The sequence below is a fragment of the Oryza glaberrima genome, chromosome 7 (assembly GCF_000147395.1).
Source record: "Oryza glaberrima chromosome 7, OglaRS2, whole genome shotgun sequence".
NCBI classification, from domain to species: Eukaryota; Viridiplantae; Streptophyta; class Magnoliopsida; order Poales; family Poaceae; genus Oryza; species Oryza glaberrima.
Window position 1 is genome coordinate 4237817 of NC_068332.1, and position 10752 is coordinate 4248568.

The following is a 10752-nucleotide window of genomic DNA, read 5'->3' on the forward strand; positions in this document are numbered from 1 at the left end:
TACAAGAATTCGGTTGCTCTGATGGGGTTATGTTCATTTAAGGCTGGATTGGTACAAATTAGGTGTGATGACAATTGTACTACTTATGAACCGTTAATCCACTGTCCTGTATGTACTCCTGTTTGTGCAGGTTCTCCATGCATTTCTACTGTAATTAATTTCTTCACATAAAAAAAAAGCCTAATAATTGTCATAGAGATGCTTGCTTGCATGTACTAACAATTCTTCATATATAAATCTGAGGCTTTCTTTACAGCCAGCTTTGAACAGAAACGCGTATGAAATCCGCCATCAAGAAATGGTGATACGAATCAGCCCAATTAAGACTGTTTCAGTACATTAATCACCAAAGAAAATTTAGTCAAATCTCTCTAGATTGTATATGCCTCCCACCACCTTCTCTCTCTCTCTCTCTCTCTAGAAGTTTGAAACCTCTCACAAAAACAGGCAGCCCTCCATTAGCAAGAGTGCCCAATCTATCTGTCTTCTCCATAAGAGAGCATCTCAGGTGTAGTTTTTAGTTTCTCTCTCTAAAAATGGGAGGCAACTGAGGAAGAAGGAAGAACACGGCCTTCATTTCATCCAATTGAGTCAAGGTAGAGATTCTTCTGGCTTTTCTTCTCTTCTTCCTCTCCAAATATCAATGCTGCTTCAAGCTTTTCCAAGAATCGATGTGCCTTCAGATTAATGTTCTTCTGGCTTTTGTTTTTTTCTCTCTTCTTTTTCAAGCATCTGTATGATTGTTTTTCATGCTTTCTTCTTCTCTTCATTGCTTGTTCTTCATCTGTTCCTTCCCTAAATGCTGTCCTCTAGTGTGAAATTAGGAATTGCAACCGAATTTTGCAAATTGATATCAACTTCGCATTTACATAGCTATTAATTGCACTTCTTATTGTCCTTTATGTCCTCCTTTCTTGATTATGACTTGTGAATTTTCATGAGGCAAATCCATTGCCAATGTTCTTTCAAGCTGAAAGCAAAGCATTCTTGGCTCATCTGTTCCCTATCCAAGAACCCTCAATGGATTTTGAATTTTTTGAATGGCATGACATCTCGAGCCATTTCAAAAACTAGTATTTGGCTGGGCCACATTTGAACAGTTTCACAGAAATTTCTTGCGGTTCCCTTCAAAATCATATCATTTTCATCGCAGAGAGGAAATCTGAATTTGGGGGCGGCCAAGAAATGGAGCAGTATGAGGTGCTGGAGCAGATTGGGAAGGGGTCATTTGGCTCTGCCCTCCTGGTGAGACACAAGGTTGAGAAGAAGAGGTAAGGCAGATACTATAGTCTTCTTCCTTCTTGTGCAATGCATACATTGCTTTCTAGGATTTTGCAAGATGATGTTACCCTCCAAAAAATCTGAAAAAAAAGGATTGTTTCAGGTATGTCTTGAAGAAGATCAGACTTGCCCGTCAGACCGACAGATGCCGCCGATCAGCACACCAAGAGGTCCCCTTAACACCCTCTGTCCCCTTTGGGGAGTGTGATATCTTACAATTCAAGTTAGCTTAAGTTGTGAAAAAGGTTCTATTATTGTTCATGTTTTGGGGTACTGTTCTTGTGGTCCTGTTTCTGAATTCCTAATTTGAAATGCCGCGATCATATCCACGCTGGTAATCATAGGTAAGTTAGACGGCAAATGCAAAATGGCTTTAGATTTTGTTGATTTATTGCGCAATGATTTTATTGAAAAAGATTGTTCTTTCGGTATACCCAAAAAAAAAACATGAGAGGATTTGAATATTCAAATGGGTCAAACTTATTTGTTGTCTTCCAGGGCCTGCTACTCTGTTTCCATGGACCATGGCAGACTGTACTTTTGTCATGGCTTTCTTGTGATAATACAGAAATGATGGTTTCTGTCATGATCTAGTGCTAATGCAGATATCGACCTTAATCATGTGCATAACTTAATGATTTTTTTTCTCATACAGATGGAGCTCATTGCAAAAGTAAGGAACCCTTACATTGTGGAATACAAAGATTCATGGGTGGAGAAGGTGAGCAATTGAGCATGGTCCCTCTCTCCTAGCTGTGCATATTGGCAGGATCCCAATATCAAATCTTTTCTTTGAATGGTCCTACAAAAAAATGGTCCAGATGTTGTTCATTGTTTAAAATGATTTTGTTGTCTTCAGGGTTGTTATGTGTGCATCGTGATTGGTTACTGCGAAGGAGGAGACATGTATGTAACTTGTGACAATAAGCTCTGAAATGTCCCTGGAATTTGACTTTGAATTCTGATAATTTGCACTCTTTTTGTGTAGGTCAGAAGCCATTAAGAAGGCCAACAGTAATTATTTCTCAGAAGAGGTTGTTGTCTATACTCTCTAGAGCATATGACTTTGTTTTTTTACCAGTGGATTCTGATTACTGAAATTTGCACCTTTGTGCTGTCCATTTCTCTGCATGCAGAGACTTTGTATGTGGCTTGTGCAGCTCCTGATGGCACTTGATTACTTGCATGTCAACCATATCCTTCATCGTGATGTGAAGGTTTGATTTGTTATATTCATAATCTTTATCATCTCAAAAAAAATATATTCATAACCTTTATGCTCTTACAATGGACTGGTTCTGCTTACTTATCATATTTTGCTGTGTCATTCTTTCAGTGCTCAAATATATTTCTGACGAAGGATCAAAACATACGGCTCGGTAAGTATCCTCTTGTAAATTCAGTAAATGAAAAAATGTTTTAAACATTTTACTTCAAATAAATGATGTTAATATCATCCTGGTTAATTGGAATATGATTTCTGAAACAGGTGATTTTGGTTTGGCCAAAGTATTGACTTCTGACGATTTAACTTCATCAGTAAGTTGCTCTTGCTCTACACTGTAGTTGATTCTCTGTCTAAATTGCTTCTGATTGTGATATCATAATGCATTCCTTCTGAAGGTTGTGGGTACTCCCAGCTACATGTGCCCTGAACTTCTTGCTGACATTCCATATGGTTCCAAGTCTGACATATGGTCACTAGGTAAGCCTTCTTCTGAAATCTGAATGTTGCAAAGTTCTCCTGGTTAAACATCTGAAATTTCCAGGCTGTTGCCTCTATGAGATGACTGCTTTGAAGCCTGCATTTAAAGCATTTGTAAGTAGCTATGAAAGAAAAAACCAAATAATGCCATTTTGTACTCATTTTACCAAAATTTCTACCTTAGATGAATGATGAATCTATCATTTGTGACAGGATATGCAAACACTGATAAACAAGATAAGCAAGTCGGTTCTCGCTCCTCTACCGACCATCTACTCCGGTGCATTGTAAGCCCTTTGATCCACAGTAACTTATGTGAGATCATAATAGAATTTTGAACCTAATCCTTTTGTCATCTCTGAAATTTTCATGCCAAATTTGTTTTGGTTAATACAGTAGGGGGCTCATCAAGAGCATGCTGCGAAAAAGTCCAGATCACAGACCAAGTGTAAGTGTTCCTTCCAAATCAGCATATTATTTTCAACCTCACTTTTCATTAGTACTCTGGTTTCTGAACTCATTCATGCATCTCACAGCCTGATGTTTATGCTGTTTTTCAGGCTGCAGAATTGCTTAAGCACCCACACCTTCAGCCCTTTGTACTGGAACTCCAATTGAAGTCGAGTCCCGCTCGCAATCTTTTCCCGGATACAAATAAGGCTTCATGTTCTGATGATGAAAACAATTGGAAGGCTAAGTACAGCAAGAGCCATTCATTTAAAGTAGACAGGATTGTAAAAGTTGACAAAGTTGCTGCTAACAATGGCCATCCTAGTTCTACTGGAACTGCAAAAGATTACCAAGAATTGCTAAAACAACCAATGGATGAGTTGTTAGGACAATTAACCGAGAAAGTTGTTGATGAAGTGATACATGGAAATCATTCAAGAGTAACAAAATCTCCAGCTCCTACTCCAAGAAGGGCATCATCAACTCCTAGAATACGACTAGAACCTTCAAAGACATTTCATGCTAGAGCAGCTGAGGTATGAAGAAAATTTCTTTTCTTAAGAACTGTTTGATTTTTTTTCCAGTTTGGTTGAGAGGTCTGAAAAGTTAATATGAATCATAGTTCCATTTTTGTTCTCTCAGCATACAAAATATTAACATATAATCATCACTAACAAGAAAAACCAGTAATTGTTCATGATGAATTTTACCAAAAAGTATTTCTATCAATCAAAGTGACCATTCATTCTAGCTGCCATTGTAAATGTATGTTTGAAATGCTTTTATACCTGGCATGTGGCAAGTGCATGATTTGAATCATCTTGTGTATCTGAAGAAAATATCACACACATAAAATTCTGACATTCTTTTGCTTTGACATCAACACTGACAGACTCCACCATCCAAATGTTCACTGGAACGAGCAAGTCAACCTACAAGACGAGCATCAACCCCGGTGAACATGTTGCAAACTCCTGAGAAACGGCAGGGCGCCGACATCCTCACCAGACTAAAATCACCCGACGTTTCAGTGAACTCTCCTCGAATCGACAGAATCGCCGAATTCCCGATACCATCATTTGATGATGAACAATTGCACCCCACAACCAAGCTCAAGCTCTATCCACCATCCATCACTGACCAATCGATCACCAAGGACAAGTGCACATTCCAGGTTTTCCGAAGCGACAGCAGCAAGAACCACACCGGAGACAGTTCTGATCCCAGCATTCTTGGCACTGACAGTAATCCACTCATCACGAGCTCATCGGATTGGATGAAGCAGAGGAGATTCGACACGACGTCGTACCGTCAGAGAGCCGAGGCACTGGAAGGATTGCTGGAGTTCAGTGCACAGCTGCTGCAGCAGGAGAGGTTTGAGGAGCTGGGGATCTTGCTGAAGCCATTTGGGCCAGGGAAGGCGTCTCCGAGAGAGACGGCCATATGGTTGTCAAAGAGCTTCAAAGGGACTGGATTGTGATTAATCAGAGTCCTGCAAATGCAAAAAAAAGAAAAAAAAATCTGAACCTAGAATAATTTTGTGTCTTTGTTTAGATTCAGGCTGCTCTGTACAGTTTCAGTTTTGTGGTAATATCCTCTTTTCGTCTTTGATTTTCGCGAAATGTTTGAAACACTCCGTTGTTTGGCGAGAGAAGCTCCATTTTTGTGTATAGCAAATAATTGCTCAAGAATGGGGAAGCACCGGTGGTGTGGTGGTGAAATCAGGAATGAATTTACTCCGTATTCTGAGGGATACAGTGCCATACATGGTTTATTCGATACCAAAAGTAACCCTTTTAAATTTTGGCAGCATTAAATTTGGCAAAGTTTGACAGGGTAAGAGTGTGTGGGTGTTGTTTGGTTTGCTATCATGCCAAATATTCTTGTATAGTGTAATATGAAGAAGTTTCTAGAAAAATCACCAAAATTTGGTAGTAAAATATTGTGGCGCCTACAACTCGGACGCCCGATTTTTTTTTTTTGCAAAAATCAGGCGTTGTTTCACCAAGTAGATTGAAATTGTTTCACTAAGTAGATCGAAAATGTTTCAATATTTTAAAAAAGCTTAAACACAACCAAATCATCTCGTGAAACATTTTGCTACAACGTATAAAACAACGGTTTCCAAAAAAATCGGGCGATGTTACACCCTATATAAAAATAATGTTTCAGCAAATAGCGAAATAATATTTCAATTCATTGCAACATTTGATTCATACATAGTGAAACATCACGAGTACACTTGCTGAGGCATTGTTGGTGGAAAAAAATAAAGCGGATTCCCTTAATATAGTGTTTTCATAATATGCGGGTGATTTGTTACAACGGTGCGTGTGAGTGGGGGGATAGCGCGGAGCCCGGGAGGCGGCGGGCACCCGATTTTTCTGCTACTGATCGGGCGCCTGATCACTGGCATTTCCATAAAATATTCGTGTTTAAACTTACTTCCTCCGTTTTATATTATAAGACTTTGTAGCATTGCCCTTATTCATATATAATCTGAAACGGAGATAGTAGTATATAGTTAAAAATGATAGCAAACTAAATATTTGAGATCTCAAAAAGAACTGAATGAGCCATCAAGCGACCAAGCTCGGCTTGGATGAGGGCTTGGGCTCAGCTCGGTTGGCCCAGCCGAGCCGAGACGAGCCGCACGAGCCGTTTTGTCCGCTTGTAGTATGAGTAATCCCACGGATGCCAAAATATTTGGGAAAATTTCATCTATACCACAAACTTTTGAGTGGTAAAAAAAAATACTTCCCACCTTCCCAACAATACCGCAGAACGCAACAGAAGTGGAGCAGGAAGTAGCGTTCACATTTTGTAGGACCAAAATACCCCTGTGCACCGTGGAGAAGATCGGGAGACCGTGCGACGGGGAGATCGCGTGCGAGAGATTGGATCGATCGTTTCCTTTTCTGTGAAAAAAACGTGCGACCTTTTCTGTGGAAAAAAAAAACGGGCGACAGGAACGGGAGAAATCGCGTGCGACAGATTGGATCGATCGTTTCCTTTTGTGTGGAAAAAAACGGTGCGACAGGATTTGATATATCGTTTCCTTTACTTTTTAAATCTCCTTTTCTTCCGTGGAAAAAAAAGTAATTTTTTGTTTGCGTGCGATAGAATTGGATTGATCGTTTCTTCTTTTATTTTTAAATCTCTTATTTTTTTCGAAAAAAACGTAATTTTATTTTTTTTTAAAAAATCTAGTTGTTAAAGAACCAGGATGACATGCATGGTGAGCACCTTGTTTTTTACCATTATTTCTTAATTACGTGCACCTACTGTAAAATTTTTTTTCGTCCTTTCATGAAAGGAAATATTATCAACATTGTTTTGCAAAGTAAAAAGGACAATATTTCTTGCATAAAAAATACAGCATCTTAGTGGTTTCTAGGTGACAAAGGAAAACAACATTCACAAACAAAATGACTAAAGTCATTAAAGATAAAAATCTAATAAGTCATTTGAACTGACAAGTAATTAGAGATAGTGTAAATAACCACTACAACAAAGTTTAGCAAAAGTGACACAGTGACACCAATATAACAAAATCAAAGTTTTCATCACTTAAAACTTAAGGATCGATGACAGTATCCAGGAGCTTTCTCTTCCCCCTTGATACAGTAGCTCTTAATGTTGCAGCCCTCAATGCAGCCCTTTGTTTTGCTTGTCTTGGAGGAGTGCATCGTGGAATTGGTTGAGTAGTAGATGTAGAACCTTCCTGAGTAATTGGCGCATTCACACGAAGGGGCTGAGAGGAAGTAACATGTTCTTGTGAAGTTTGAGAAACTACAGTTGGACCCTTTGTTTTCATTTAAAAAAGAGAGAAATCATACATGCTGTTAGTAATAAAAAGTGATGAATAAGAAGGATAAACTCAAGATATAGATACCTTTTCTTAGCTTTTGGTGGTTGTGGTGGTGGTACCATGCATCCAGGATCAAACTTAGGTGCTTCGCAACCTTTTGCATGATGGCCAAATTCATGGCATCTTGCACACTGCTTTCTCACCTTTTTACTAGAACCCTCACCACTATTTGGGATCCTTGTTGTCTTAGGTCTACCAGCACTCCTTCCAAGCTTGGGTGGAAGCATCTTAAATCCTGGATCCACCTTTGGCCACTGACTTTTATCTCCAATTGCTGTTATTGAAGTCTCATAGGCCATTTTAAATTTAGCAACTGAGAAGCACTCATCAGCATAGTCTTCAATCTTTGCTCCTCTAATTGAGCAAATAAAAGTTATGGCATGCAAGCATGGTTTCCCAGATATTTGCCACTGCCTACAGGTACACTTATTTTTGTCAAGGCAAACCCCAAATGTCAATTCCTTCTTGGTCTTCTTATCAAAAGTTGTGACTTCAGCACTATGGTCACCACTTCTTATAATAGTGTAATTTAAACCCCTACTTTTGGCATTTAGAGCTCTCACCACACTTGGCAAGATATTTTCTGTAAGACTGTTAGCAACCACCTTTCTTTTTGACATTTGCTTCATAATCATTTGCCTCAACTTGTTTGCTAGATCAACAAGTGGCAATTCTTTAATGCCTTTGATCCAACTATTAAAGCTCTCAGTTAGGTTGTTACAAACATACTCAATCTTACTAGTAGGAGAAACTTGCTTCTTGTCCAAATATGAGGATGGTATGTCTCTATATGTTCAAAGGTAGCAGGGCATGCTTGAGCTATCACATCATACTTGTGTCTAACATATGTCCAAGCTGCATGCCACATGTAAGAGTCAAAAATGCCACCCCTAAATTTCTTGTTGAAATTCAACAATAAATGTCTAAAACATTCCCTGTATTCAACATGCTCACCAAATACATCACTTATAGCTGATTGGAAACCTTTGTTTTTGTTTGAATCTGTATGTATTACTGACCCAGGAGGTGTTCTAATTGCATTTCTCAGCCTTTACATAAACCACTCCCAATTATCATAATTCTTCTTAATCAAACACTCCATATGCAACTGGTAATAGCCAATTATGACCATCCACACCAACCGCAGAAGCAATTTGTCCAGTATACTTTCCTATCTTAGAAAGCTAGAGTCAACACCTAAATAAGGTCGACATCCTCTCAAGAATCCATCAATGCATGGTCTCAGGGCAACAAAAATTCTATGAAAGAACACTGTGCCATTTCAGACATTAATATCAAAATGGAATCCGGATTGCTCCTCTCAACCTCAGCCTTAAAACTCCAAAACAACTAAAAACTAGATTCTCATAACCCATGTAGCTCATCCTTAGCCTTTTGGCTTCCATTGCAAACTCTGTCATACCTTAATGGGATGTTATACTTCCATTCTAAACTCTGTCATACATGTGATGTTATATTTCTTCTCCAAGGTATCCATTAACTCCTTGCCACCCAGTTTTGGTTTCTCAACCAATAGATTCTTTGCCCTATCCGCCACCCATGCATGAGATACCAACCAATAGATTCTTTGCCCTATCCGCCACCCATGCATGAGATACCATGCTTCCACTCATCTTGTTTGCTGATGATATTGGACCAATGTTCGTTATCTGCATAACAACAAAAAAGAAAATAAGTTATTTATTTTAAAAAATAAGATAATATGAATAAGTTAGTTTGAATGCAAAATTTACTGTAAATGTACTAGAATATCTCAATTTCTTAGCATAAATCCTCCATTTGCAATCAGCTGAAGCACATGTTGCAATATACCTTGTCGTATCACCCTGGCTCACGTTAACCTCAAACTCCCCCTTGCTGCATGTTGCCTCATAGCAAGTTTAAACTCTTTTCCATTAGGGAAATTAACATCTTTACTAAAATTTGGGTCCTCCCTATTATGTAGATAGGGAGTGTATTTTCATCTAGTGGTCCATCATATTCAGACACAAATAGTGGATCAGATCATCGGGAACATCCTGAGTTGCAATCACATAAGGTATTGTTGCATCTTTAATACACACAGTATCATCAATCCCTATAAGTGCTCCTCATCGACATCAATTGGCTCATCTTCCTCGTTCAATCAGTCACCACTAAAAGCATCAGTCCAAAACATAGCCTGCCATTGTGATATATCATGTATGGGAAAATTTCATCTATTCCACAAACTTTTGAGTGGTAAAAAAAAATACCACAAAACTTCTCACCTTCCCAACAATACCACACAAAACGCAACAGAAGTAGAACCAAAAAATATTTCCCTAATTGGAGTCAAGAGTAAGTGCTGCCGACGACGACGATTAGGGTTTCTTCGGAGCGCGCAGTAGGTGACGGTGACACGGCGGCAAGAGGTTTCCTCGGAGCGCGCACGCAGGAGTTGACGGCGATACTCCGACGGCTTCCTCTCCATTTTCGGTAAGTTTCGCTTTCCCTTCACCCTCTCTCCTCTCCCGTAGCGGCGGCGCGTAGTCCCAGCGGCAGAGGCTCGGTTTCGGTTGGTTTGCCTCGATGGATCATGCTCGCCGTCACCACTAGCGATGATAGATTTTTGAGATTCGCGTGGATATGGTTCTTTAGATACCCATCCCTTTGTCTAGAGGAAATGAATTGATGCCAACTATTACTGCCTATAAATTATTTGTGACTTTTTTCAAGGATTGCCCTTTGTCTAGAGGAAATGAATCGATGCCAACTTTTACTGCCTATAAATTATTTGTGACCTTTTTTCAAGGATTGGTTGTACGTAAAGCAGCAAAAATTGTAGAATGCTGTACCTAAGTATCGGTGATCATGTTTGATTGGTGGGCTTCACTGAACTAGAACCTATTTACGTCTATCTGATTACCTGAAGCTAGAACTGAACATTCTTCTTATTAATATATGATGTATTTGCTGATTAATAAAACGCTTATTGTGTTTTAACGTCTCTAGTAGGCGATTCTTCTTTATTAGTAGCGAGGAAAACACTTGCAAAGTAAGATCCGTATAGTCCTTAGGATTAAACTTACCAACAAATGAAGGCAATGTGAAAGCCAACGTTTTATATGTTCAATCCCGTTCTCTTTGTATACTCCTATCATTGTTAGTAACCAAAAGAAACTCACAAGAAAGTATTAGTTCCTAACAATTTATAGGTATGTGGAGCTTTTGAAGGCACTCAACACTCAAGCATATACCAAATTCTTATAATGTTCTCAAAGAATGCAAAAACATGTCAATCACCGTGGCTGGTTCGTGGCACAATGACACGCTTGATGAGTGGAGCGATTGCAAAGCCGGACCTATAAAGGTTAGTAGTATGTGGTTCTTGGTAGGCTTGTTCACGAAAAAAATCGAACACACCGGCTTGGGAGATCCGCTTAGCTCCTATGCAGGTCCAAAG

At 39.1% G+C, this 10752-nt stretch overlaps 1 protein-coding gene across 1 annotated transcript; it reads left to right on the forward strand.

Annotated features, from left to right (window-relative positions):
- The first annotated feature begins 307 nt into the window (after positions 1 to 307).
- Positions 308 to 5168, forward strand: LOC127778583 (serine/threonine-protein kinase Nek3). Its single transcript, XM_052305202.1, has 15 exons — positions 308 to 596; positions 1154 to 1271; positions 1385 to 1451; positions 1937 to 2002; positions 2141 to 2187; positions 2270 to 2315; positions 2418 to 2498; positions 2618 to 2660; positions 2771 to 2820; positions 2905 to 2986; positions 3051 to 3100; positions 3200 to 3273; positions 3383 to 3434; positions 3547 to 3972; positions 4329 to 5168. Exons 2-15 carry the CDS (start codon positions 1186 to 1188, stop codon positions 4914 to 4916), a joined length of 1758 nt encoding a protein of 585 aa, XP_052161162.1. The 5' UTR covers positions 308 to 596; positions 1154 to 1185; the 3' UTR covers positions 4917 to 5168.
- The last annotated feature ends 5584 nt before the right edge of the window (positions 5169 to 10752 follow it).